Genomic DNA, 26,504 nt, shown 5'->3' with positions numbered 1-26,504 from the left:
CCCATGAGCCTCCACTGCACGCATTACACCGATCGCGCCTAAACGCTGGCGCCGAGAATTAAGGCGATGCGCAATGGGCGTTCAATTATCATCGTTCAAACATTAAACCACCGAAGCAGCAGCAACAATATCCTCGAACCCTCCCCTTCCAAACCTTCGATTCTCCCTTCCCCATCCAACCCCAACCGAAAAGCCCAAAAGCATCCTCCCTACCGGCATCCTTCTCCCCCAAAAATAAAACTCGAACCCAACTCGTGGCATCAGAGGAATCCAAAGTGCAGCCCCTAGAGTCGAAACGTCACCCAGCGTGACGTTAACAGACACTCGCTCCACACAGCCTAAGACGTTCGAATTCGCTCTCGGCGCGTTATAAAAAGCGACGATTTCGAGGTGACGTACCTATGTAAACGACTTCCATCTTGAGACGCAGCCAGCGGATCGGCGACGTAACGATATATCCAAGGGCACGTAACGAGAGAAAGAGCACGGTATCACATCGATTACGGCCGCCACGGCGAGCAGCGGCCCGTCACAGCTTGCACGGGCGAAACGCGAGCACTGTGGAACAACGAGGAGGAATGCCGCGTCGAAACGGGCCCAGCCGATCTCGAGGATGAGGTTAGAATCGCGCGCGCGCACAACGCGCGACAACGACGCTCCGTACGCGACACTTGTTGATTCGACACTGTCAAGAAGACCGCTGCACCCGTATGCTCCTCGCCACACATGGACTTGTTCAACTCTCTCTGTCTTTCCCTCGATCCTCGTCCCTCTGTCTCTCTTCCTCCCTCGATCGCGTTCCCATCGACGATGGCGTTTCTTTTTCGACTCTCCGCGATCCTCCTCGCCGCGATCGGGACCCGAATGTGACGTGAGACGGCGATTATCGGTCCTCGGTTAAAGGAACGACGTATGTTGGCCTGGGGGAGAGAGAGACGGAGCGTTTTCGCGACGATAATGCTCTCGGGAACGAGGCGGGAGAACGGCACGTAATCCGCGATGGAAAAATGAAAAAGAATGACAGACGGTGTTACTTTCAAACGTCGATGGACCGCCGAGCGAAACGAGCACCGGCCGAGTCGCGAGCGAACTGGCAACAACGGAGATGGAAAGAGTAAGGCCCAACTTCCCCCTCCAAGGCCCGCCCTCTAGCGATGAACACTCGAGTTTCTGTCTCGCTTCTTCTTTTGGGAGTGTCTTGCTTTCTTTTACTGACGATCGGTTGCTCTCTCTTTCTCTGGTGTACTGGGTGCTCTGGAGTTTCTCGTTTTGACTCCCTTGGTGAATTTTATGAGTAAAAATCAGAATTAAGTATTACGTAATGAAGGATGGGTAAATACTTTAGTAAGAATTTGTAGCAGAGATCAGAAACGTGATTCGAGAAATATTCGTCCTAATTTTGTAATGTCTTTAGTTTCTTTATATGTGATGTTCATTTTTATGTTTCATTCATTTTGAGTGGATATTTTTGTATTATAAACCTTTTTTTTTAGAGGATCTCAAGATAATTCTTATCTTTACATGTGGAAGACACTGGCGAAGTTTGAATGGAAAATTATAGAGCACCCTGTATAGTGGGATTTCATCCAAGCGCAGGAGAGAAAACAATGAAAGGATTACAGTGTTTCTTCGATATATGCTCGCTGTTCACTAACGAGTTTATAGTATAAGACACCTTTTTAAGATCAGTTCATCTACACTAGCCTTATCTAAATTGTAAAACTCGAGCTGGTAGACTCAAGAAAAACTATTTTGTTCTAAAGAATTTCAAGTTACACTAATTACATCATCGATCTTATAATAAGAGGATATTACATAAAACTTTTGTATAAGTCAATTTTAAGGTAAAATTCTGTGAAGACTAATTATATTATTATTCCTTTTAGAGATACCCCTGGGCAACCGTGTTCGTGTTGCAATTATTATGTAACATCTGACGAATGGGATTTTGGTATTATTATATGTTTATATTATTCTTAAAGAGTTTGCAAAAGACGATCGCTTTTGTGATAAGCGGAAGAGTTATTTCTCATTTTCGACGAATTTAGAGTTACAGTTTCGTGCTTAAAAGAGACGCAGAAAAATGATGTGTAATGTACGAGCATCGGAACAGGGCCTCGGGCTCCTCCCTTGCGGACCGTAAGGCCCAATGCATCACAAGTAAGCAGGATCTCAGGAACCGAAAGAAGTAGTCACTCGAACGGGACAGGTAGGAAGAGGTGGGTCGTACGTCCCCGCAATACCAATTTTCGATCCTACGTCACTGCCAATTATCGTTCCGGGATTAATTCTCTACGAAAACAGGAGTGGCTCAACTTTCGCTGAGCAAAAAGAAGAAACGATAAAAAGGCGATGTTTCACAAAAAAATAAGTTTATCAATGTACTGTCCCAATGGGGGTAAGATTAGTACAAGTAAATATTAAAATGTAAATATTTTGTAGCTAGTAATACCCAGTATCTCATCTTTTCTTACGTGTCTGAATTATTTTGGAAGATCACGCATCCTTTTAGAAACTGCGTTAAATCGAGACGTAACGAGATTAATACGATTCTTGGAAATGCGTCTACATCTTTGTATCGGGGGACCTCCCACGACGTCGCGTCTTCCATTCTTACGCTAATCATATTAATTCTAAATAGAGATACATTACCATCAGCTATCTGAAATTCTAATCGAACATATCTATCTGGATGAATTGAGAAACTGATTTATAACTGTGTACCTAATCAATCGAACTTATGTTAGAGAGAAAAAATAGTGTGACTTAATTACTTACAAATATCATCATCCATGCTTAATTCCAATCAGGTCTGCATTTGAAATCACTGAATATGTTACACATGTACTCAGTTGTCACACACAGAACTTCTCACACTGCTACAAATGTTGTAGACTTCACTGAATCACAATTTATTTTAGAACACTCAACACCACAAGAATCTTTTCCATAATTATGATTCATTACTTTCTGTATTTCATTTCGTGCACGTATCAATGAAGTTATGCTAACAAATCATTCACTAAATTATCAGAGTACACATATTAGAAAACTTGTTTGAATGTTCACGATTTAGGTCAATGACATCCAAACACGAATGATCAGCGTTGTAGTAAAACTGATATCGTTTTATTTTCTCGATAAATGTGATATCAATTTGTTAATTCCCTCTTTGACAACTAAGTAACTCAGATATACAAATTGACGATAAAAACTTAATATTCTGAATATTCTAATTCCAGATATTAAAAATTGATTGATGCTGCAAAAATTGCCAAGATTAAAACCAACAACAGATACGAATCTTAAGTGAATTTAAATGAAGAAACTGATTGTCGAATGCAAGATTTAACGCGTGCCCGGAATTTAATTTGCATCAATCAGATTGCAATAAGCACCGTACAGAGTGATCGCGTGTATGGTTATCGTTGAAGAGAAACAACCTCGTTCGATGCAGTCTGTCACGACACTGTGAGGTGTTGGGAACCTCGCCTCGTGGGCGATCTTCTTTCCAGAAGTCAGCGCCGACGCATCAAATATCAAATTTGTTCGAACACCGAAATCATACCGGTATCATTCGTATACAATAAAAGCAAATGGACATGCAGACATCTAAATAGCTGATCCAAAGAATCATATTTCACCTTGTACCAAAAGAAAATTTGTGAAATGCATTTCTCTACATATAGATTTATGATTAATAAATTATAAAAAGGAAACACTACTATAAATAATTATAAAATAAAGATTCAAATGACTTTGTTCTTAAGATATCCACTTATAACGCCAGTGTTGTAAATTGTAGTTCGGTAATAGTACTACTGCCAGTAATTCGAGTAGAGCATGCAATGTATCGTTCGTTACTTCCTCCCCGACAGCATCGATGACCTTAACGTGAAACTTTTTTCCCTTAGGAAGGTTCAACGTGAAGAAGAGACACTATCGAACAGTCTGAGCGACGTGCAATTAAAACGTTCAATTTCAAGGTTTACGCGCGTCCAACGCTGTTCCTCCGCGAAATACACCTACCAGAAATACCGCACGTGCTCTAAAAATACCATCACGTGCAAATTACAGGAAGGGAAAACGAACAAAGAGTAATGTTCGCTAATGGGGGTAGCGCAAGAAATGGCGCGTATAATAAACACTGAACTGAAACTCTAAATTGAACACTGATCTAATCTCAATCATCTCAAGTGTATTCTTCAAGATACGCAAATATACAGTAGAAGATTTTAGAAAAGAGATTTATACTCGTAACTCGGATTTCCAGAGTGTGATTAATCAATACTGACTAGAAATCTCTGATTGAAACGTGAAAAGAATGCTTTGTACTATTCTTTCAAAAATAGTTTCACAAGCACTTGTAAGGAGGCTCTTCAGTTTGATACTTTAATGTTTCCCGATGCGATAAGGCACATCATCGACGACATTCAATAAGTCTGCTTCGCCTTGAACCATCAGAAATACAACTGAAATTACTTTATCATGCAGTAGCACGCAGAAAATGTGTAATAATTATGCTTTTAGCACTTTCTCTAGGCACACATTTTTTTGTGGCAAGAAAGAGGTGTTTTTCCTTTCATTTCGAAGAAATTCCTATTCGCTCTGACATTTTGGAGTTGAACTATTAGGTACATACGTAATAGTATGACAACAGTGGCTTTTTCTGTAGATACTGCATATCTTCGCGCTACGAGACAAGGTGAAACGTGGTGTGAAACGTGATCACGTTGATCATTTCTATTTATAATTACGTAAATGACATGCGGCGTCAGTAGTGACTGTGTTTCCCTAACGAATGAATGAAATTGTACTATTGGATGCGCATTGTGACTAATGAGGCCCCGTTGTAGCACTCGAACGCTGTTTGTCCCGTTGCTTTAGTTATACAGAGGCAACATTCCGTGAAATAACAAATATTTTCATCGCATTTGGAATTCAAAATTCAAATATTTCGTCTCGTTAAATTTTTCAAATTCAATTCCAAAATATAAAAAATGTGAATTTTCTTTCAATTCCAAAATATAAAAACATCTTTTTTTAACTACAAAGAAAACTTACCTTTGATACAGCAAATCTGCTCTTCGACACTTTCACCTTGCCATGGATCATCCTCGACTTGAATAATCCAACGAATTTTTCTCGGTTGCATCTGCAAAAAATCAATTGTTTCACTAAAAACTTGTTAATCCTAGGACGAGTGCACTCGAAACAACACATTGCTCGTACAACATCGAGCTACACGAGATTACTAGTTCGCTGCTAGATTTAAAGTCGATGTATCAGTATCAGAGCACGATTATTTTTTATGGATAGAACATTTACAGATAATGCGAGCTGAAATGCGCTTCCTCGACCATAATCATAACTTGAATACTTATACAATTTTTTATCACTTTCCTTTTTCTTTCAAAAATACATACAACTAAACTTTTCATCGTTCAAAAAATTCATAAAAAAATAATTTTATTAATTTGTGACAGTAATAATACGCATACAGGCACATTTTTAAATTTTTAAATATTTCATTTAGTCACATAGGTAGTTGACCTATAAACTTACAAATTTGACAAAAAATAGGATTGACTAGTTCTGCTTTTAAAAGTCCCAATTGTAAACGATCAGTACACTTGGATAAGTCATGAGAATTGTGAAACCGAGAATGTACAGAAATAATTACCTTGCCTAGCAGTGAAGAACATTAGAAAAGTAGTAAACACGCGTTGGCGGATCTGCTGCTCTATACGTTATTGCGGGCAATACCCGTTCCACACTGACAATGATTTGTCTGTCAACGGAAGTGACACCCTGTGCTGCTGAGCGACTATCTGGCGGTTCATTGCATCGGCCATGCGTGCTCGATCGTCGTATTCTCCAAAGAAGAATCGTCAGAACTTCTCCACCCACGTAACTGTCACTTAAACGTGTGAACAATCAGTTCTCACACCGACGAGATATTCCGGCACAAGCACGATCCAATCGTAAATTCTCCTCTGTTATTAATTGAAGTACACCATTCATCGTATTCAATCGCATCAACGGGCCTAACATGTCGGTGTAACAGCTAATCTTGATCAAACGTGATGTAATCAGTCCGAATTTCCACTCTGAGATTTCATTATATCTCACATTACAATCTATTGTATGATCTCGAGAATTTCGTTCTTTACAGATCAAACGTGATGCGCAGATATATCATAGCGAGAAGATATACATTGCTAAATAGTATCTCTAAAAAAATTATCAATGACTATTTGTTATACAGAGGAGAATTTGATCGCGTTAGAAAACAACTTGCGTACAGTAGAACTTGGGACCGGAAGTTGTTAGATAATGCGCAAAATATGCGTTTCATTTAAGTTGAAAAACGAATTCTTGCTTAATCACTCTTTAAAATATAGTTACAGCTATTTTAGATTACCTTTTACTGGGAATATATCCTTCATACGCTGTACTGTTTTTCTTTTGCTAACGCCATTCTTGTAGTCGTAGTTTTTCGAATTTAAAGTCGAACAGATCGATTTGCGTGGTCGATTAACCTACTGTGTTCTCCTACGCATGCGTCAAAGAATCACGACGATTAACCACGAGGTAGAATTTGAAGGTGGATGGGAAACATAACCTACGTGAGACGCTTTGTTAATACGTGTAAAAATTAAAACGCAAAAATGTATTTGATGTATTATTTGAATGAGAACGGAGAACGAGTGTATACTTTAAAGGTGAGAAATAACAAATTTTATTGATTACAGATTTTTTATTATTCAATGTTTACCATTTTTTGAAAAGAAAACAAGAATCGAATATTAAAGAATCATTATCAATATAAAATACAATATAGAATTTTCCGTCTTTTTTTATTGTTTCTTCTAGAAAAAAATTGTATTTATATTTTTTATCTTCTTTTACAGAAAACAGATCCAAATGGAAATCCTACATTATCAGCACATCCAGGTAAATAAGACATTGTATTTTTTTAGTTATAAGAGTTATAAGCTATTTAACGCTGGATATAATTTCAGCCCGATTTTCTCCTGAGGATAAATATTCTAGAGAGAGAATAACATTAAAAAGGAGATTTGGCCTGTTACTCACACAACAACCATTGCCTACTTATTAATTGTACCTGTATTGCGTAAGAATGAAATTAAATTTTATAGTATAAACCATGAACATGTGTGTTAGCGTGTAGCTCTTGTTACTCAGTATTTGATACAACCACTTAAGCTTTCAGCACCCACAACTTCCCTTCCTGATAATCTAAGTGTTTCAGCAGATTGCTATGTTTATGACTAAGTATATTTAGTTTGATATAAATTTTTCTGTAATTGAAGTAAAAGAACATTTTTAATCTTATATGTGATTAATTAATTCATATTATTTAATACAAATACTTCTTTATTCAGAATTCATTTCATCTTAACATGTACATATAAAAAATAAAAGTTATTTTAATTTATTATACAGTATCTAATGACTTTAAATAGGATACAATTTTATTAGAAAAATGTGTTAACAGGATTACATTAGTCTTAATATTATATCTAATGATGAAATTTTCCTGAACCAGTACATTTAATAAATTCATTATTCCAAACTAAAGAAGTTGTACTAATATTTTAACACTGTACCCTTACATATATATTTATGCCAATCATTTTTTTTGTATTAAATATATTATTTTGCTTTAACTTAAGATGGTAAATAACAATGTAGGTATACCATTTATTATAATTATGTACATACATTTGTACACACACATCCACCATGTATACACGTGCCTCTTGCATTTTTCAATATTTAAAATATTTTACATTTTATATGTAAAATCACTCTATGAGCATTATTTATATCTCGTTCTTTGTTTCATTTGCAAACAATTAAACGAATACATCCCTTATCATTTATTCATGGATAATTATTTATCCATCAATGAATAAATAATATAAAAACAAGTGTTTTAGCATTGTGTTATTTTACAATAAATCGTTGAAATTCTAAATTAAATACAGAAATATCAACTGTTGAGTATTATACGTTTTTTTACTTATATAATTAAGGAAAACATTTCAATTAGCCCAGAAGTAAGTTATTAATTAACATGGCAACATAATGATACGCAATATTGATATTTTGAATAACAAACAGTAAGAGATATATGTAATGTAAATAATATTTATCTTATCCTTTTTACATATACTTACATTTTACACAATTATTTGTTACAGAATACTACATCTTTATCCTTTGGACAGATGTTAATTATTCCTTACAATATCTGCATATAAATTATGTGGTATTTAACTCTCATTTCTATATGAATATATTGTTGATAAACATTTGTACAAATTTTACAGAATTATATTCAGCATGGGAGATTTCATATTTGATCACCTTAATACTAACATGACACTCTCTGAGAGCTTTGAAATCAATGGAAATTATAAACTGATTCATCATGAACATAGCAGAAAATATGTATGCTACATAGAAATTAAACATTTGGAAACTAGAAAACAATCTGAAATATGTATGTTATTATATGTACACAATGTAAAAAATATAAGTACATAATTTAAAGCATAAATGAACAAATTCTTACAACTCGCTTTAAAATTAAAGCAAACAAATAGAAAATGTTGGTCAAATTTCGCACATGGACTGTACAACATTTTTAAATGAATATTGTTCGAAAAATTCACTAGAATGTAAATCACATTATTTTCCAGGACATAATTGTTATCTTGTAATAATTCGATAATCAACAATTTTTCAACTATGCGTTTTCATTCTAATTACAGAATTGTCTTAATATTACTTACTGTTTAAATATTGTCATATATTTGCTTTCAATGGCAAAATCTAGTAACTAATTGAAATAAATGATGACCTAAATTGCAATTTGGCTTTTAGGCAAGTATACGAGTATACAATTTTAAATATACATATACTTGACTCTACTCATCTAAAATTACACATTTCGATTAAAAAATATAAAAAAGAACATAAAACAACCAGTATAAGAATGATTGACAAAATGAATGATAAATGAAAATATTAATCAGCATTATAGAAGTATACCAAACAACATAAAGAATCTTTATCAAAATGCATACAATTAGCATTTTGCAATACCATGGATATTATATATTTTTAATATCAATGTTTCTGCATTTAATTTGCTTCTGAAGGTGCTGCTGGTAGAACGTGAACTTGCTGAGCTTTACTAGCATTATAAACTTGTCCAGGACTGAATGGTTCTAATCTTGGAACAGAACTTATTTCACTTTTACGATTATCTTTAAAAAAAAAATTAACAAACATTAACAATACTAGCATAAACACGTACGAAAACATAAAAGGAGATTCTTTGTCTAGTTATGTTAAAAACAAATATAAATACACTTACCACTCTTTGATTCTGGTGCTGGGATGTACCGAGACAATCTAACAACGGGAAGGGGTAAATAACCACTGGTTAATGGCATCACGTCTAATGTGACACTTTGTTTTTCTAAGACTTCCAATGACACAATACCAGCAGTACGACCACATACAGCCCACATTGCTTGATCAGCAAGAACTTCATACATTAATTGAGGTGGGGGATTTGGAGTAGGACTGGGTAACATACGTGCTACTGTGAGATAAAGATGGCACATACTATTAGCACGACAAAATTCCCCTCCATTCCCAGCTGGTTCAACTTTTGAAGATAATGTAAACAGAGTCTGGAAAATGATGTCACATGTAGAAACTTATCTTTTTAAACTATTTTCAGATAAAGTCCATGGCAAGATTGTACAACTTGACTTCAAATTAACAAACAGAAATAAAATTACAGAAAAAAAAATACTTATTGTCTTACCACATAATCTGTAATATCAAAATTGCATCTATAAACACTAGATGCCTTTTCCACTCTTTGCAAATTATGTATATGCAGAGGATCGTCTTTATGTAGATCGCTTAATTCTTCGGTATCGTTAATTGGTATATATTTAACACGAAAGTCAGTCTTTATAGGCATCATAGACTTCTCATCCTTACCAATTTCAAGTTCCCACATAAACGAAACATTTATTCCATTACCTATTACTAATCTCTGGCCAGCAACTGGATTCAAACTTTTGAAGTTGACGTCTATTGACGTTACTGTTGTTAACTCCGGTTCAGTTAATTGCAAAAGTTGAGTCGTTAATCCTGTTACTATTATTTGAAGGAATTTTCTTCTTTTTGCTGTGTGAAGTTTCATATTTGACATTAGGGGTGGACCAAAGTTCAATGGTATACTTTTTTCTGCACCCCACGGACACTGTATATTTAACTGAAAAAGAAATAATAATACTAGTTACGGTTATTTAAAAAAATATTATTATAATTAAGTAAATTAAGTAACAAGTACCTTATGTTCCATTGATACAGCATCTTTCTTTGGTGGAAGCTCAGCTAGAGCTTTTAACTGTAGCTTTACAGTTTGAAACGGCTCACAAACTGGCAGTGGTACCTCTAGTTCTTTAGACATTACTTCTTGCGAACCATCAATTTGTATCAGTAATCCTCTAGATGTACGTAATTTAAGCTTCATTTCTTCGATTATTTTTATACTCCCGCTCATGATAATTAGTTCTATGTCTTGGACAAGACCTGCTAATAAGTCCCTACCACATTTCAGAGAAATTGTTGGCTGGGTCTTGGCTACCTCATAGCATAACCGAGGATTTAAAATGGATGATAAAAACTCTAATTTGTCTTCGATAATTAACGATAATTGACCAACTTTGTAAAAACCGGGCTGATCAACGCTTCCAACCAATGTAAATGTATTCACACCCGGATTCATTATAAATTCATTACATGTTAAAGCTAGAGTAAAATCGCCTTTTGCATTTACAGACGGTTTCCTATGTTTTGTACTATCAGAACGTCTCACTGCAGGCTTAATATTTCTGTGTACGACACTAGCAGATCCAAGACTCTTATCTTCTTTATAATCTAAATATGAATACACTTGCAGCTGAAGTAAACTTGGATCGTGTGGTTTCATATCTTCCAAAGTACATTTCGATAATCTAGAAAATAGAGATGTTTCATAAAAATCAATTTATAGAACATGAACACTATAATACTGAATGTATTACGCACAGTTGAATCGTAGGTTCAGGTACAACTTTCGAACCCTTTTTCTTATTAGGTGCCAAAGGTATTTGAACTTCTTCAACAGATATAGATGCCTTGCTACATTTCACTTCTCTGGGAAGTAAACTTTGTATAGAGATTTCGATATTAACTACGCAATCTTGAACCACTTTATCCATCACTTTAACTTCCATACTGAGTATTACAAAAACGCATCCGAGTTCTACAAGTAATGGTTGAGGTGACGAAATCATTTTCATATATCCGAACATCTCTTCGAAATACGTGTTACGGACAGTAATGTGCAATACATCCAAGCTAGCAATCGCTGCACAAACTTTTGTGTATTTTTCAACATCGTCCATCCTTTTGTAACACTGTGCCAGTTCCAATTGCGTTTGCGCCGCTAAATGGTGCCATCCTTCGTCGGTATAAGTTTTTAAAGCGTCAGATAGAAATGCTACAGCTTTTTGATTCTCTCCAAGTTCGCTATAAAATTGTGCTAATTCTTTTCCTATTAATCTGGCTGATCGAATGCGGCCCACGTGTTTGTAAGTACCCATAGCCAACTCTGCATGTTCGAGGTATTGTTTTTTAAACGCCTCTTTTGATGAGAGTGCTTCTTTTAGTTTATCAGTTGGTGTTAATTTTCCCTTTACTTGTGGTTCAGAATCTCCCATCCCAGCTATAAGATAAACAACTGTGTGCAGTTGTTCACTAGATGGTTCATTTCCAGGCATTAGACCACATAATTTTCCCAGATCTCCTAGCTAAAATAAATACAAATATTAAATTTTTACTTTTATCTTTTTCATCAGTTAGTATTAATTTATATGATTATGAAATATGATATGATATATGAAAAGTTTTTCGATTTAGCAACTTACTTTATCTCTCGCGAGAGCCCATAAACTGGCTGTGTGTAAGGAGCAAAGATCTAATTGTTGATTATTATCAATATTATGAGATGATAATTGACAAGCTTGTAATACCTCCAATGCACAGAGGAAGGACCAACATTCAATTGATCCTTCAGGTCGTTGGACTTCTAAGATACGTAATTCACTTAATGTATTATGAACAAATGATAAACACCTCTGTGCAACCTGAATAAAAATTCCAAGTACATAAATAATTTTTTTCACAAATGAAGAAATTGCATATTGATATTAGCTTACATACCTCCCATGGTTTGTTAAGCGCTAGTAACATGGCACATTGTCTACTGAATAAATAACTTCTAAGGTCTAATAGTGATGCTTTACATTCTGCCAGGAGATATCTTAAATGGTAATTTGTACCATTACTTAAATTAACACCTGCCCAACTATTTAATGGAGTTTGAAATAAATTTAACCAAATTGGAATATCTACGAAAAATTTCGTCAAATTATTGATTTTATGATTCCTAAGAAAGAAAGGGCTGTTTAAAAAACAGAATCACATACCTCCCACATTGGAATTAAGCACAAACTGTGTAAAAAGAGCATCTAACTCATCATATTGCACTAATGCTTCATCATACAAACCCAACATTTGTAAAACAAATGCAAGCTCTTCCTAAAAAAATAACAATATTTTATGATACTGTTGCACATACTTAATAGCATTCAGTAATTGATGTATTATTATTTTACCTGTAATAAAAAATAGTGACAAAAATTCCAGTTTGGATGGTTTCGATTTTCTCTTTGTTCTCTAATGATATCTTCAAAACGAGAAAGTGTCTTATCATAAGCAACAAGCATTAGATGACGTATACGATTAATTAAACCTCTCCATGATTCTGCTGAGCGAATCTCTGATTTTACTGAGTTTATTACAGAAAAACATCTATTTAACATATAAGGTATAATAAAGCAATTTATATAAATAATATTCAACAAATATTTATCAAACAATTATCACGTTACCTATCTCCATTTTTAGAAGCAAAATCACTGCGAATTTTATCTAGAACTGTTGTTCTAGGTAATAATTTATTAGTCTTTTTTATATCATAAGTTTCTACTACAACAATCATCCAATCTTGAATATGATATTGTGTTAATGTTTTTAACCAACTATCTATATCATCTCTGACACTTGTTTTGTAAGTATCCACATCCTAAAATCATAATACACATATCAAAAGAATATAAAACTTGCCATGTTATACTTTAGTAAAAAAATACATTTTTTCTAAAATAAAATAAGTAATTCTAATGTAATTACAGTGACATGTACTTACAGAACATTCACTCCAATAAATATGAAATATTGGCTGTTTTATCAGATGCCAATCCTTTTCAGTTGGTAAAATATCCTTGGAAAATGGCACAAATGTTGCTCCAAGTATAACTTGCTTGATTGGTCTACTAAAAGACCTACGCCATTCCACCAAATCTGCAGGTATAGCTTGCAGCAATCCATTTTCCAATGTCGAAAATAATTTTTCATCTCCTGCATCTATATAAATCATATCAATGTATATTCATTAACAATTATCAATGTACACCATACATTCATTGATGTTATTAGAAATATTACAATTAATAAAACTGGAACAGAAATCAAAAATTATAAATAAAAAAGGATATTTTACATAAAAAAAACATTAACCTATTTAAAATAACATATGTTCATTGAAAATAAATTCTTATCGTTAAAGAAGCCACTGTTTTTTATTACAACGTTTTATATAAGCAACAACATATCACGAGTAATTTCAATCAGTCTAGAACGAGAAAAAGAAACGTCATGAAGATTGACAGTTAGCTGAGGGCGTCAATAACAAAGCCTAACAGTGTCATCGCTAAAAGGAGGTTAAATAAATTAATATTCCAATTAACGAACTTACATGTGACAATTGATTTAGCATCCATAAAGGTATTGACCTTACGTTCACCACCCAAAGACGACCCCCCATTGCAATTCATTTCTAAAGATTGGCAGTTGCTTCGAGAACTTGCTTTCAATCATTACAACTTTACGTCACTTTTGCCACTTTATACAGAAATTACTTTTCAAAGAATTTCCCAACAATACTGCTACCACTGCGAAGACAGGTCTGACTTAAGGGAAGAACAATATTTTCATTCGTCGCTAGTTGACAAGACCTTAACACAGTTCGACAAATTTAACATTTTATTTCAATCTTTCGCGATGAGTCCTATTGAGGTTGGAATCTTCGTTTAACATGTCGCATGATATCGATTCTCTTAAAAATCTCGATATCTCGTACTTATATATATGTATATTATTTGTTTGTTGCAATGTTCTGATCGTTGGAAACAGTCGTCTCTTGCTTCGCTTGGTTCGAAGAATTTTTGAAAGAGAAGAATGTATGATGATTGTTTGTTTGTAATGTGTATACAAAATAGTCGTAAAATATAGCTTTCTATTGAAATATAGGAGAATGTTGATGATTTACATGAAGTGTATAAAGGACGTTCGTATTTGCGTATAATTCGACGACGAAGGAATTTCTTGCCGGTTATTCAAAGAATATCAATTGTCAAATAATGAACATTTGGTTTTTGAATACCTTATCGTGACGTTTATAAATTGATGTCATATTAAATAATTTTTAACTCTGTAGTTATAAAATAATACATGTATTAATCTACAACAAGTCAGAGACTTCATTGAAGATAATCTATATTTTTGAATGCAAGTGATTTATATGCGGAAAAGGAAAACAAATGTACCCAAAACAAATAATCAAGAAAATCCCAGGTGAACTTCCACCTCCATCTAGAAAAGAAAGTCAAGGATATGTAGAAGATTTGGGAAGAAAACAGAAGTTTGAATTAGAAGAACTTCTGGAGAGACAAAATAAAATTCTTGCTAATAAGTAGGTAAGGTCTGAGGCACATTTTCTATAATTGTATGACTTGTTTTAATGTACATCCTTTCTTTCTAGATCTTTTATATCAAAACTTCCTGATAAAGGTGCAAAAATTAAAGCTTTTCGTGATAGGATAGAAAAAGAATTACAACACAAAAATGAAGTTGAAAAGGCAGCTAATCTTCTGTCAAGATTAAATCTAGCTTCTGAGGGCAAAGCTGCTATGAATGAATTAGAATGGACTGGTAAATATAGTGAAACAAAAAGTACAGTAAAAGTTGTTGAACTTGATAGTGATGATGAAGAAGATCCTTTGAAGATACTGGCCCAAGTGAGTTCTCATAAATTAGAAATTATTTTGTAATATTGTGTAATTCATTTATTAATATATTTTTTACCACCAGCCTACAGGATCTGGTATCCATAAAAAGAAGATAATACATTTACCCCCTGAAGAAAGCCTAATTAAAGCAGAAGATTTAGCAGAAATTGAATCTTTCAAAGAGGAAGAACCTACAGATGTGGAGCATGTTAAATATATTGTTGATAAAGTAGAAAAATCTACAGATGAGGAAAATAAAAAAAGAGAACCATTTAAACCATACAAAACAACCAAATCTAATGTGCATGATCCAGAAAAAGAGAAATATAGAAAACAACACAAAAACTGGGAAGTTACAGCAGCTACACCACCACTTATAGTTCATGGTGCAGTGAAAGTTATAAACTTAAATGAGTCCTTAAAACTGCAGAAAGAACAAGCCGAAAAACTCCAGGTAATTAATTTGATTAATTAATTACTTAGCTATTTAATAATAATTGAAATATTTTCTAGGAAATTCAAGCTAAACATGCTGCAGAGAGACTAGCTGAACAACTTGGTTTCCATAGTGTTGGTGTTCCACCTGAAAGTGTAGGTAGATATCGTTTACCGGATGAAAAAGGTTCTAGTTCATCTTCTTTATCCGAAGATGAGGAAGAGAATGAAATACATGATGAAGAAGATAATGATAAAAGAGGAACTGTTGTTTTTACAGTAGATAGTATAGAAAATTAATATATTTTACGATACGTACATATTGAATACTCTGTAAATATGTTTATAAATAAATTCGTATATATTTTTAAAAAATTCAAATAGCAGGGAATTTTCTTTCTTCTCTCCAGACAACTTTATATTATTGGGAGGGTTCGTAAAAAAAAAGTTATATGAACAATTAATAACTCAAACTAAAATGTTTATGGAACTTTATTATTTTTATAATTTTTGTATTACTTGTACCAAAAACTTTGAATAATAGCTGTGTATGGTGCTGCTGCTTTGGCAACGGTCTGTTCAGCTTGCTTAGTAAGTTTCTGGAAAAAAAATAAACATGTGTGTAAATATAAAGCTATTCATTTACAAATATAACTTTCTTATGTTTGTTTCTTATACCTTGAGTCTGTCCCTCTTTTGAACTTCAAGGATTGATCTGACGCGTCTCTTGTTCTCCAGTGTGCGTACAACAGCCTTGTATTTCCATCCAACCTCATGAGATAATCTACCTACATGACAGTACTGGAATATAAAAAAAAAATTAGTACAGCATAATTTTTTCATACATATGTTATAGTAAATTTCTTTAGATATTTACTCAGCAGAATGTGACATCATAGAATATAAAGCAAATTTTGCTCAGGCGCAAATTACCATACCATCATTGTAAAGTGAAACCAAATGCAGGGAATACTATTACAATAATTACTAAAATTCTATCAATCTTACCTTCCTTCCAGGCTTGAGACACATTACTCTCATAGCACTTGGGACAACAACACGTTTCCTGCGGTCATATGGTGGTGGACATCCTTCATAAACCTTCAACCTTCTTAAGGCATCCTTCCCCCTTTGTGTTTTATGGGGAATCATACCTGATAAATAAATTTCTTTTTAACTCTTTGATATTCATAGACACAATTTCTTAAAATTCCATGAAGTAGAATCTCATTAAAATGTTTGTTTCATTAGGTCATCAAATAATGTAGGTAAGTAATAGATAATCATTGATATAAATAAGATACAAAATAATATAAGCAGCAGAGAATCAAACGTACCACGAACTGTCTTCCATAAAATTTTACTTGGGGCACGGAAATGAAAAGGCCCACGTGCTGGATTTACATTACATCTCTTACGTAAAAATGACATGAACTTCAATTTGTTCCTAAAACATAAATTCCATGTGAAATTGCAATAATTATAAATTAAATCCTTTTTAACAAATATATCATATGAAACAGATAAATCAGACGTTAAAAATAAACTACAGAATTCCACGTAATTCACAAATGAGTCATAAATTCATCTTCTACAAACCTGAAAAAGTTACCAGAGATATTAAGTTGTTCAGTACGAACAACGATCACTTTGTTGCCCTGTAGAATCGTTTTGGCAATAATTGTTGCCAAACGGCCAAGTAGATGGCCACGGCCATCGATTAATATTGGCTGTAAACACACAATAATAAGAATTAAAAAACATTTGTCTACGATACAAACGTATGAAATACTTCTTTCATACTAAAGTGAAATCCCACGAACATACTGCATACGACGCTGTCAATAATAAATGCACGTGTCAAATAAACAAGACTAATTAAGAAAGCATCAAATACATTTCCAATGTTATGTAATATTCATTATAACGACGCTACGAAACATCAAAGTGCATGATTTTTACCATTACGTTATAAGAAATGAAATAAAGTTACAAGAAAACACGTGTATATGGACACAGAACCCTACAACGATCGCATATTTTTTTATAGAAACTCGCATCAAATACACATACGCAGTATTTATTAACTTCTTCTATACATACTAAAGATTAAAATAAATATATTTTACATGTACAAATAATTCTGTGCAACTTAAAATAATAAAACTTAAGATACATACCTTATTACTGAAGCCAGTCATTTTGTTACCCTACCGGAAAAGGATCCATGAACGTTAGGAGATATGCGACTTCTTACCGGAAGATATCGTTACGAAATCAGTGCATCCAACATTACATTTCTCTTTTTTACTGAACATTATATTGTTTATCATTTCGATTTCTAGATTCCTTTTAAAGTATAAATAAATTTAAACATATTCGAAAATGTATTAAATTTTCAATTCCACATGGATAAATATTTTTCTTTTTTGAGAGCTCAATTAAATTTTTTAATGAATTTATATGTAGCAATAAACTCAATATAATTTTTTATTCAATTTTAGAGATTCTTTAATAGTTTTAGATTTTAAAGTTGAAAATGAATATACGGATAAATAAGTTTTATTATTAATTTTGAATGTAACGACTTCATTTATGAACGCTGCCAATAGATGGCTACGATGTCGTATCCATAAAATGAACAAATGTGTAGAACGTTTTTATAGCGATCATTAAATTAATTATGTAAGGAATTATAGTCTGTAAAACCTTGGACTCTGAAAATACAAATCAATACACAAGTAAATAAATTTTTATTCTGTAAAACTAAATTATAGACAAGCTTAAAAATACAATATTTAGAAGTTTTCCTAATTTGTCTTTCTAAGTTCTAAGTAGCTAGATTAGATGTTGTATCATTCTTAAAACAAAAAGGGTACGATTATTGCATTTTCGCGCCATGATGACTGAAACACAAAATGAATTTGTATGAAAGTAGCCTTGAGGATTCGCTACCTTTGGACATTCAAAAAGCTTTTACAGTTCTTCACTCCAAGTATTTTAGCAAAAGTTTCTTAACAAATAGCAATTAAAATTCCCGGTAAAAAAAGGTATAGAAAATAATATTTAATTCTGTGAAACAATAAGGCTCACGTTATAATTAAACGAATCCAGTGACGAGTTCGCTTTCAAAGCTTTTGGATTGGTTGAAAGGAAAGTTTCTAGATAGTCAAAACCAATAATGTTTTTGCAGATTCGGCGTTAGTCGCGAAAGAATTTTGATAAGAGACGTCACAGAATCGTGCAATTAGTCAAAAGTTTTCAAAGATAAATAATTTATTCGTAGCGTTCGAAAAAGAAGCTACATCGGACTGCGTAGCATTGAAATCCGTCGTTGGGCCAATTGTTGCAACCGTGTAAACTGTGTTTTTGATACGAAATATTGAATTGAAAAGTAGCTGCTTTGTATGTGCACTTTCAAAAGAGTTGCATAGGATACTTTGAACCGAGGCTGAGGGTTCGTTCAGGGTCTGACTGAATGGTAAGATTATTTTAAGGCTCACAGAGGTGATTGAAACGCACAGGTTAAACATTTGATATATCGCCTTCGAGGAACTCGCATTCTTGCAAGTCGCAATTCAGCTTTCTCCTGTTTTCTTTAAATCCTTCGATTTTTATTATCTGCTACTCATTGTTCTCATAAAAAAAAAGTACGAATCTTGTCGTTGTCTTGTTGATCTCTTTTTTTTCCTTGTCACCTGAATCTATCTATCATCGTTATATCGTTGATCGACCTGATATACGACCTCCATTTTTGTTGCAACTATTTCATTCGGCGTATTTGTCGTACCATTACTTGATTTGTATATATTTTTGGATCGTTTCTCGATTTGCACAACAGCAACATACTGCGAAAATAAAAACCTTTTAGGTTAAATCTTATGTATATTTTCTAGATGAAGGGAATGCAAATTAATGTTTATAAAATAACGTTTGATGATAGTAGATCATAGCCTACAGCAAATTTGACATTTACAACTATGAGTCTAACCTGATGGATGATTGACTGCAAGCTTTCTACCATATGAAAGATAGATCAATGTAGAATGCGCTTTTATAGAACAATACTTTGTGCACGTACACATGACAATAAGGCTTTTATAATTTTGGAGTATAACAGTTTTTAAGTATGATTCTTTTTCATTTGCAATCTGGAGTTTTTATCATTATAGGTTTTAATTAAACAATTGTTTGTGATTTATATTTTTAATACAGCTTAATTTATTTTAATTTATTTATTGAATACATGTTATATGTACATTTAATGACAGGAAATGAAGTCACTGGTTAACAATTTACATAATTTGGAAACATTTAGTTGATCAAAATATCTAATGTATTTTTCATTATTTCCGTGTGCCTCGCAAGGTCTGTACATTGTGAGAAACATGCCTCTGTTTGGAAAGTCTCAAAAGAGCCCGGCGGAAGTAGTGAAAGCTCTTAAGGAGGCGGTAAATGCATTGGAGCGTGGTGATAAGAAGGTAGAAAAGGTATGTTGTGAGTACACATTTCGGTTTCTATGATGCAGTACGTTGGTTTTTAGGCCCAGGAGGATGTCAGTAAAAACTTGGTACACATAAAAAATATGCTGTATGGAACAGCAGAAACAGAGCCACAAGCAGATATTGTTGTTGCTCAGTTGGCACAAGAATTATATAATAGTAATTTGTTACTTCTACTTGTGCAGAATCTTAGTCGCATAGATTTTGAGGTATGTTTCAAAATATTAATTTTTAGTATAATAGGAAGTATAAAATTATGTTTTTAAACCAGTTTGTTAACTGTACCTTTTAAAATTACATAAACTGATAAGACACCTAATAAATTAAAACTATTATTATACTAAAAACAGTAAACCATTATTAAACAATTTTTTAATGCACATCAAATTAACAATATTTATTTTAGGGTAATTTTTTCCTTTATTTTAAAATACACTTATCATTTTTCTATCAATATAACAACATGTTTCAATAGGGGAAGAAAGATGTCGCTCAAGTATTTAATAATATACTTAGAAGACAAATTGGAACTAGAGCTCCAACAGTGGAATACATATGTACTAAGCCTGAAATATTATTTACCCTTATGTCTGGGTGAGTTTTTGTTTAAAATAAAATATAGCACAGAAAATTTCAATATGTTCTTCAATTTATATCAGTGTTAAATGATTTAATGATACTTAACAATTGCAGATACGAGCACCAAGATATTGCCTTAAATTGTGGCACTATGTTGAGAGAATGTGCAAGATATGAGGCCTTGGCAAAAATTATGATCTATTCGGACGACTTTTACAATTTTTTTCGATATGTTGAAGTATCGACCTTCGACATATCTTCCGACGCGTTTTCTACGTTCAAAGTAAGCGATGATAAGCGCATGATATATCGTACTTAAAGTAAAGCATACTGTTGGTGCATCCGGTACGTTGGTTTTTAGGAATTACTTACCAGGCATAAAATACTGAGTGCTGAATTTTTAGAACTTAATTACGATAAAGTTTTCTCTCATTATCAAAGGTTATTAGATTCGGAAAACTATGTAACACGACGACAGAGTTTGAAACTACTAGGGGAACTTTTACTCGATAGACACAATTTTACTGTATGTATAATTTTAAATACTAAATATCAGAATACTCGTATCTCTACACACTTAAGAACATTATAAATTAGTCGTTTCGAAATTTCAGGTAATGACACGATACATTTCAAATCCTGATAATTTAAAATTAATGATGAATATGCTCAAAGAAAAATCACGTAATATACAATTTGAAGCTTTTCACGTTTTTAAGGTATAGTTATGCACATTATATATCAGCTTATATGTAATTGGCAGAATGAAATTTGTTATTATAGGATTCCCAACATTTTTTAGAACTCCAATATTTTTGAGATCTAAAAGCCAAACGTAATAAGTATCAATTTTTTTACGTTCATTTTCTAACATGTAATCACGATTGTGTAGGTGTTCGTGGCGAATCCAAATAAGCCAAAACCAATTCTAGACATTCTACTGCGCAACCAGGAGAAGCTAATCGAATTCCTGACGCGCTTCCACACTGATCGTTCAGACGACGAACAATTTAACGACGAGAAGGCGTACCTTATTAAGCAGATTACAGAACTCACGCCTATACATGAGAATTAATAAGTCCAAAATACAAGTTATTGCTACAGCTACCGTTAATTAATACTATTGAAGTCTATTCAGCTGCTGTTGCCACTGTTACACCATCACAGTCACTGATGTAGCCAGCTACCATTATTTTCTTCCTCTCTTTTTGTCTCCTTATCTCCCTTTCTTTTACTTGTTATAATTATCGTTGATCGATTCATAATATCCGATTATTATTATTATTATTATTATTAATTATTAATTATTATTATTATTATCGCTATTACTTTTATTTGCGAGTAGTTCTGTAAATAAAGTTTTTCGTTTAATTACGTATTATTGTAAATTACATAAAGGTAATTCTGTGCCACATACATATACTTCCACCTAAAAAATATCCTAAATTAAGAAAATTTCGTAATATCGAAAACAGAAATGAAGCATCCCTTTGTAACACTGACGCTTTTTTATGATGGAATATGCTAAATAACACTATCATACTTATAGCTGTGATAGTAAATTACGTAATACACACTGATATCAAGGTTTCATAATTACGATACTGATTAATGTATTATACTGAAAAGTGAGGATCCAATGGAGGGGATAAACTACAAAATTTCAGTCGAGTTTAATTTAAGTGGTAGGGGGTGTCACGTGGTTCTTCGGTGATAGTAGCATAATGGCGGTCAGTTTAGGCTAGTCAATAGAGTTTAAGAGTATCGGTCACGCAAGATTTGACATTAACATTGACATTTCAACCACTGTTTATTTAATAAAAATTCAATCATTTCTTGCAAGTACATCCGAATTTGGTGTTTCAGTGCAGTTTTAGAATAAAAAAAGGACATGAATGTAGACGAAAGTAATAGAAAATGAGCTCAGTTTTGTATGAAGTAAACTCGATGGAGAACGAAATCACATGAGATCGTTCTGGTTTGTGATGATAGGCGATTCCTTCACCCATAAGGATTATGGAATAAATGAAAATGTTCGTGAAAGACCCCTGCGGTATCGTGTGTATCATAGTCACGTACATCGCTGTCTTTTATGCAGATTACGTCGTTGTACGTTGGGTTATTCTGCATAGTTTACAAGACAGGTGTGCATTTTATAGCTTTTTTTGTATTTCATTGTATTTCGCTGTAACTCTTTGTTTAGAACTCTGTATGTATTTATAATCATGATAATGTAGACACATGTATTTTTAAACATTTTTTACTTAACCTAGTAAAGTACTTTTAAACAAATGGATTTCTCTTCTAATTCTATCACGTTGCTGTATTTCCAACTGGTACTATTTAAGAGAAAGTATTTTGCAATAATTGTGAGTTTCTTTTTTATTACTAACAGCTTTTTTTTATATATTATTGTGTACAGTTTGTGGGGTCCATTTCATGTAGTGGCTTTCAATACTGTCGTATTATTATTGATAATATCACATTTGAAAGCAGTATGCAGCGATCCTGGTGTTGTACCACTACCACAGAGTCGTATGGATTTTTCTGATTTTCATACAGATAATCCAGAGACAAAAATTGATTGTGATGAGAGAGACAATTGGACTGTTTGTACTAGGTGTGAAACTTATAGGCCACCTAAAGCACATCATTGTAGAATTTGTAAGCGATGTGTTAGAAGGATGGATCACCACTGTCCATGGTATGCCATAAGTTTACCATTCTAAACAGCTTTTTCAGTTTTTTAATATTTAAGAAAATTCAGTTGATATTTACAAAGATACCACAGATGCTACTATGATTTCATTATTAATTAGTGTTTCTCTTTTTATAAATCCTCTTCCACTTTATAGCACTCTTATATTTTCACATTTTTATATCTTTTCTTTGGTTTAATAAAGGACATGAATTATGGAAATTCTTTGTGATCTTTAAATTTTAATATTTCTTCTTTTTCCAATACAGAGCATTCCTATTCATTATGAGAAAGTAATATATTATTATTATTTATAAAATTATTTAAATTGACAAGAGAAAATTTAAATATATCTTACAAATATTAGTAAAACTATTCCTTTTCTATATTATTTCCAAAATACAGAATTTGATATAACAATTGTTATAATAAGATTATTTCTAATGTTGCTCAAAGGATAAACAACTGCGTTGGAGAAAGAAATCAAAAGTTCTTTATCCAATTTCTGGTGTATGTTGGAATATTGGCCATCTATGCAATAGGCTTGGTGATAGCATCATGGATTGTAGACTGCTCTCGCTGCAATAATGAAGTAGCTGTGAAACAGAATCGCGAGTACGTGTAGTTTTTAATTTTTCAAAAAAATATTTAAATTTGTAAAGTTGTTTCAACAATCACAGAAGGAAAGAAAATTAATCAGGAAGTTTTTTCTACAGCTTACATTGCATTATATTGGTGTTGGAATCAGCACTTTTTGGCATGTTTGTCATCGCGATACTGGTAGACCAATTTCAAAGTATCCTGGGAGAAGAAAATGCAATGGAACGTATGCAAACTAATCACCATTATAAGAAAAACAGTTCTCAAACTTTGATGTTGCTTTCTCAGGTTTGTGGTAGGAGTCATCCAATTTTCTGGATGCTCCCTTGCCAAAACCCACCGCGATATACTTTCCGAAAAGATGCGTACCTGATCGATCACGAGGTTTAAAACAATGTATAATTTATTTCTGGATAGTGAATGCTTTTTTATGGCTTTGCATACCATAAATATTTTTTATATGCATAAAGAGGTTTCTATTATTTAATATATTCAAGGTGCAATTCATTAATACTTTAAGATATTAGGTATTACAGAATTTTGAAAACTGGAAGGGGAATTGTTTATTATATAAACTGTAAAATTATCTTTCTTCCAATAGTATGTTTCATTAAGATTTTTAAACTGTTTATTTTTTATGTGATATTTATCAGTAAGAATGTAACTGAAGTATTGAATTTTATTCTGTATTATAAATCTGTGAGTCATTCCATAAAATTGAATAAGTCCAGATATACGTACAAGGTTGAATACTCATGCAACTGAACCAAGCATTAATAATTATAGTAAAATAATACCATCAAAGAGTGGATGTGAAAGAAACCTTTAATGAAGCTTTGAAAATTGCATTGTAGAGAACTTCCTCGATAAAGCTTTAACTTTCTTTCACATACTTATAGAGATACTTCAAAGAATGTGAAATCAAATACTAGTCTGTATTAATTTTGACAAATGTTGATAAAATCAATTCACATTAAAACTGTGCAAAAATATTTTAAATAATATGTATATTTTTCATGTATCATGGAATTATTATATTCTAAGAAGCATTACAGAATTATAAAAAGGAAATCAGGATCAATGAAGTTGAAGTTATTTACCTAGAAACAAACTTATCCTAGTTTGTATACAAAAAGATTTATTTGAAATACAAGTTTAAAGGCAGGCAGCCATCAAGCCAGCAACATTTTCGAAGTCTATCTTTTCTGTAATATTTTTTGTTTTGATGTTCTCATCTTGATTAGCGATAAAGATGATTGATTTACTTTCTTCTTTCCATCCATATTTCTTTACCCAGTGTTTCAAGGTTGTATCTAAAATGATAAATGTATTATATGTACATAAGCAGGCATAAATATAATATATTAAAAAATATAAAAATGAATATTACCATCAACACCACCAAGAAGTTGTGCCAGGAGACTCTTATCTATTGTTTGGAAAGTAATTCCCACTACATGGCACACGAATTTTCTGATTGAATCTTGGAATCCTACAATCCTGTCACAAAGATCAGACATAGAGAGAACTCTGTCCCAAAAGTTCTGGAAGTCACACTGTTCCAAAATATCTCCCAAGTACATAATTTGATTAATGGGACTTTCCTGCATCTGTAAAATTAGTTTGTCAATTAATGACCACTACAATGCATTTTATTTAGAATCATTCAAAAGAGTCAGAAAGATTTAGAAAGTTATAAAAGAAGAATTCCATTAGACTTACAATCCTTTCACTAAGGAGACATTTGCATAAAACAAAATCTGTGTGTGGCAGATTTGTCAAAGCCTTCAACAATATTTGACATGTAATATCCATGTTAAATCTATGAGGATTCAATTGATACAGCTTTAAAACTGCCAAATTAGCTTCTAAATCGTACGCATTTTCTCTCGATTGTATCTCAACATATTTTTCGAGAGTTGCTAAATGATCTGGATTGTATCTGAAAATATATTCGGTTTATGTAATTCACATACGATTTTGATAAATTAGAAGATCCATTTTGAAATGTTATACACAATTCTTGATTAATTTATCGTTATATTAAAGTAGACGAAGAGTGGGCGAATTTGGTTAAACGTTTAGTAAACTAAGAACGCATACCTTTCAATTCCTTTCAACATTCCAGCAACAGTTTGACGCATCGCCTCAGCCATGTTGACAGAAGAAATACTACTTCACTGACGTTCGATTAAAATGAAATAAATGCAAAGTTTTAGTTTAATTAGTTAGAAACCAATTTTTTAGGTTGGAAAACGCAGTCACGATTAATGTTCACGTTGTGACAGGATCTCGCAATGCTGCCAAATTCGATAGTATATATTATATATAATACCAACTTTGATAAATTTGTCCCTAGATGAAACTTAAGTGCCATCTACTTAATTCTGTGAATTA

At 32.8% G+C, this 26,504-nt stretch overlaps 8 protein-coding genes and 1 long non-coding RNA gene across 16 annotated transcripts in view; 4 read left to right on the top strand and 5 right to left on the bottom strand.

The window, feature by feature from the left end:
• Window positions 1-5,155, bottom strand: part of LOC143185975 (dystrophin, isoforms A/C/F/G/H) — a 431,935-nt gene extending 426,780 nt beyond the window's left edge. The window contains exon 1 of the mRNA XM_076389324.1: window positions 5,065-5,155. Within this exon, the coding sequence (XP_076245439.1) occupies window positions 5,065-5,155 (91 nt within the window). The remainder of the gene's footprint in view (window positions 1-5,064) is intronic.
• A 1,439-nt stretch (window positions 5,156-6,594) lies between these two features.
• On the top strand, window positions 6,595-8,352 carry Nop10 (Nop10 ribonucleoprotein). 2 transcript variants are annotated; one of them, XM_076389332.1, is made up of 4 exons: window positions 6,595-6,725; window positions 6,915-6,957; window positions 7,026-7,138; window positions 8,232-8,352. In XM_076389332.1, exons 1-3 carry the CDS (start codon window positions 6,672-6,674, stop codon window positions 7,121-7,123), a joined length of 195 nt encoding a protein of 64 aa, XP_076245447.1. In that variant the 5' UTR covers window positions 6,595-6,671; the 3' UTR covers window positions 7,124-7,138; window positions 8,232-8,352. The 2 variants fall into 2 exon arrangements, with proteins under 2 accessions (XP_076245447.1, XP_076245446.1); XM_076389331.1 differs by lacking the exon at window positions 8,232-8,352 and having other exon boundaries at window positions 7,026-7,176.
• A 400-nt stretch (window positions 8,353-8,752) lies between these two features.
• Window positions 8,753-14,289, bottom strand: Sidl (SIDL trafficking protein particle complex subunit 10). Its single transcript, XM_076389325.1, has 12 exons — window positions 13,982-14,289; window positions 13,373-13,590; window positions 13,056-13,249; window positions 12,780-12,975; window positions 12,591-12,702; window positions 12,325-12,512; window positions 12,030-12,248; window positions 11,149-11,912; window positions 10,409-11,075; window positions 9,872-10,330; window positions 9,413-9,734; window positions 8,753-9,302 (listed from the first exon to the last, which is right to left on the bottom strand). Exons 1-12 carry the CDS (start codon window positions 14,058-14,060, stop codon window positions 9,178-9,180), a joined length of 3,543 nt encoding a protein of 1,180 aa, XP_076245440.1. The 5' UTR covers window positions 14,061-14,289; the 3' UTR covers window positions 8,753-9,177.
• Polr2m (RNA polymerase II subunit M) lies at window positions 14,169-16,153 on the top strand. 2 transcript variants are annotated; one of them, XM_076389328.1, is made up of 5 exons: window positions 14,169-14,189; window positions 14,799-14,977; window positions 15,047-15,302; window positions 15,376-15,747; window positions 15,807-16,153. In XM_076389328.1, exons 2-5 carry the CDS (start codon window positions 14,826-14,828, stop codon window positions 16,026-16,028), a joined length of 1,002 nt encoding a protein of 333 aa, XP_076245443.1. In that variant the 5' UTR covers window positions 14,169-14,189; window positions 14,799-14,825; the 3' UTR covers window positions 16,029-16,153. The 2 variants fall into 2 exon arrangements, with proteins under 2 accessions (XP_076245443.1, XP_076245442.1); XM_076389327.1 differs by lacking the exon at window positions 14,169-14,189 and having other exon boundaries at window positions 14,426-14,977.
• Window positions 16,154-16,202: 49 nt separating this feature from the next.
• Window positions 16,203-18,025, bottom strand: Rpl13a (ribosomal protein L13A). Of its 2 annotated transcripts, none has more exons than XM_076389329.1 (6): window positions 17,909-18,025; window positions 17,328-17,458; window positions 17,066-17,175; window positions 16,737-16,882; window positions 16,407-16,529; window positions 16,203-16,327 (listed from the first exon to the last, which is right to left on the bottom strand). In XM_076389329.1, exons 1-6 carry the CDS (start codon window positions 17,927-17,929, stop codon window positions 16,244-16,246), a joined length of 615 nt encoding a protein of 204 aa, XP_076245444.1. In that variant the 5' UTR covers window positions 17,930-18,025; the 3' UTR covers window positions 16,203-16,243. The 2 variants fall into 2 exon arrangements, with proteins under 2 accessions (XP_076245444.1, XP_076245445.1); XM_076389330.1 differs by lacking the exon at window positions 17,909-18,025 and adding an exon at window positions 17,691-17,709.
• Window positions 18,026-19,070: 1,045 nt separating this feature from the next.
• Window positions 19,071-21,917, top strand: Mo25 (calcium binding protein Mo25). 5 transcript variants are annotated; one of them, XM_076388598.1, is made up of 8 exons: window positions 19,071-19,209; window positions 20,097-20,209; window positions 20,272-20,439; window positions 20,706-20,824; window positions 20,924-21,092; window positions 21,171-21,335; window positions 21,424-21,528; window positions 21,702-21,917. In XM_076388598.1, exons 2-8 carry the CDS (start codon window positions 20,117-20,119, stop codon window positions 21,882-21,884), a joined length of 1,002 nt encoding a protein of 333 aa, XP_076244713.1. In that variant the 5' UTR covers window positions 19,071-19,209; window positions 20,097-20,116; the 3' UTR covers window positions 21,885-21,917. The 5 variants fall into 5 exon arrangements, with proteins under 5 accessions (XP_076244713.1, XP_076244710.1, XP_076244714.1 ...); XM_076388595.1 differs by having other exon boundaries at window positions 20,097-20,218; XM_076388599.1 differs by lacking the exon at window positions 19,071-19,209 and adding an exon at window positions 19,563-19,599.
• Window positions 19,429-19,780, bottom strand: LOC143185525 (uncharacterized). The gene is made up of 2 exons (XR_013002935.1): window positions 19,720-19,780; window positions 19,429-19,576 (listed from the first exon to the last, which is right to left on the bottom strand). It is a non-coding gene; the product is annotated as an uncharacterized LOC143185525 (long non-coding RNA).
• Window positions 21,918-22,365: 448 nt separating the features above from the next.
• Window positions 22,366-25,073, top strand: Dnz1 (DNZDHHC/NEW1 zinc finger protein 11). The gene is made up of 4 exons (XM_076388600.1): window positions 22,366-22,953; window positions 23,232-23,513; window positions 23,964-24,122; window positions 24,224-25,073. Exons 1-4 carry the CDS (start codon window positions 22,835-22,837, stop codon window positions 24,495-24,497), a joined length of 834 nt encoding a protein of 277 aa, XP_076244715.1. The 5' UTR covers window positions 22,366-22,834; the 3' UTR covers window positions 24,498-25,073.
• A 39-nt stretch (window positions 25,074-25,112) lies between these two features.
• Eif3k (eukaryotic translation initiation factor 3 subunit K) lies at window positions 25,113-26,378 on the bottom strand. The gene is made up of 4 exons (XM_076388601.1): window positions 26,211-26,378; window positions 25,830-26,049; window positions 25,498-25,717; window positions 25,113-25,420 (listed from the first exon to the last, which is right to left on the bottom strand). The coding sequence occupies exons 1-4, from the start codon at window positions 26,261-26,263 to the stop codon at window positions 25,263-25,265; spliced, it is 651 nt and encodes a 216-aa protein (XP_076244716.1). The 5' UTR covers window positions 26,264-26,378; the 3' UTR covers window positions 25,113-25,262.
• Between the last annotated feature and the right edge of the window lie 126 nt (window positions 26,379-26,504).

Source organism: Calliopsis andreniformis, chromosome 12 (assembly GCF_051401765.1).
Source record: "Calliopsis andreniformis isolate RMS-2024a chromosome 12, iyCalAndr_principal, whole genome shotgun sequence".
Lineage (NCBI taxonomy): Eukaryota > Metazoa > Arthropoda > Insecta > Hymenoptera > Andrenidae > Calliopsis > Calliopsis andreniformis.
This window is presented reverse-complemented; position numbering and strand designations above follow the sequence as displayed.

What these genes read in the sequence shown, in the direction of transcription:
- Nop10 (XM_076389332.1), top strand. Translation starts at nt 6,672, where the DNA reads ATGTATTTGATGTATTATTTGAATGAGAACGGAGAACGAGTGTATACT. An exon ending in AACGAGTGTATACTTTAAAG is followed by an intron (nt 6,726 to 6,914) that starts GTGAGAAATAAC and finishes CTTCTTTTACAG; the next exon opens with AAAACAGATCCAAATGGAAA. An exon ending in TACATTATCAGCACATCCAG is followed by an intron (nt 6,958 to 7,025) that starts GTAAATAAGACA and finishes ATATAATTTCAG; the next exon opens with CCCGATTTTCTCCTGAGGAT.
- Sidl (XM_076389325.1), bottom strand. Translation starts at nt 14,060, where the DNA reads ATGAATTGCAATGGGGGGTCGTCTTTGGGTGGTGAACGTAAGGTCAAT. An exon ending in GTCACTATTTTTTATTACAG is followed by an intron (nt 12,703 to 12,779) that starts GTAAAATAATAA and finishes TTATTTTTTTAG; the next exon opens with GAAGAGCTTGCATTTGTTTT. An exon ending in AGCACCAGAATCAAAGAGTG is followed by an intron (nt 9,303 to 9,412) that starts GTAAGTGTATTT and finishes TTTTTTTTAAAG; the next exon opens with ATAATCGTAAAAGTGAAATA.
- Polr2m (XM_076389328.1), top strand. Translation starts at nt 14,826, where the DNA reads ATGTACCCAAAACAAATAATCAAGAAAATCCCAGGTGAACTTCCACCT. An exon ending in AATAAAATTCTTGCTAATAA is followed by an intron (nt 14,978 to 15,046) that starts GTAGGTAAGGTC and finishes CTTTCTTTCTAG; the next exon opens with ATCTTTTATATCAAAACTTC. An exon ending in AACAAGCCGAAAAACTCCAG is followed by an intron (nt 15,748 to 15,806) that starts GTAATTAATTTG and finishes AATATTTTCTAG; the next exon opens with GAAATTCAAGCTAAACATGC.
- Rpl13a (XM_076389329.1), bottom strand. Translation starts at nt 17,929, where the DNA reads ATGACTGGCTTCAGTAATAAG. An exon ending in ATCTCTGGTAACTTTTTCAG is followed by an intron (nt 17,176 to 17,327) that starts GTTTGTAGAAGA and finishes TTTATGTTTTAG; the next exon opens with GAACAAATTGAAGTTCATGT. An exon ending in TTTATGGAAGACAGTTCGTG is followed by an intron (nt 16,883 to 17,065) that starts GTACGTTTGATT and finishes TTTATTTATCAG; the next exon opens with GTATGATTCCCCATAAAACA.
- Mo25 (XM_076388595.1), top strand. Translation starts at nt 20,117, where the DNA reads ATGCCTCTGTTTGGAAAGTCTCAAAAGAGCCCGGCGGAAGTAGTGAAA. An exon ending in GTGATAAGAAGGTAGAAAAG is followed by an intron (nt 20,219 to 20,271) that starts GTATGTTGTGAG and finishes GTTGGTTTTTAG; the next exon opens with GCCCAGGAGGATGTCAGTAA. An exon ending in ACGCGTTTTCTACGTTCAAA is followed by an intron (nt 21,093 to 21,170) that starts GTAAGCGATGAT and finishes GTTGGTTTTTAG; the next exon opens with GAATTACTTACCAGGCATAA.
- Dnz1 (XM_076388600.1), top strand. Translation starts at nt 22,835, where the DNA reads ATGAAAATGTTCGTGAAAGACCCCTGCGGTATCGTGTGTATCATAGTC. An exon ending in CTGCATAGTTTACAAGACAG is followed by an intron (nt 22,954 to 23,231) that starts GTGTGCATTTTA and finishes TATTGTGTACAG; the next exon opens with TTTGTGGGGTCCATTTCATG. An exon ending in ATGGATCACCACTGTCCATG is followed by an intron (nt 23,514 to 23,963) that starts GTATGCCATAAG and finishes TGTTGCTCAAAG; the next exon opens with GATAAACAACTGCGTTGGAG.
- Eif3k (XM_076388601.1), bottom strand. Translation starts at nt 26,263, where the DNA reads ATGGCTGAGGCGATGCGTCAAACTGTTGCTGGAATGTTGAAAGGAATT. An exon ending in ATGTTGAAAGGAATTGAAAG is followed by an intron (nt 26,050 to 26,210) that starts GTATGCGTTCTT and finishes ATATATTTTCAG; the next exon opens with ATACAATCCAGATCATTTAG. An exon ending in GTCTCCTTAGTGAAAGGATT is followed by an intron (nt 25,718 to 25,829) that starts GTAAGTCTAATG and finishes CTAATTTTACAG; the next exon opens with ATGCAGGAAAGTCCCATTAA.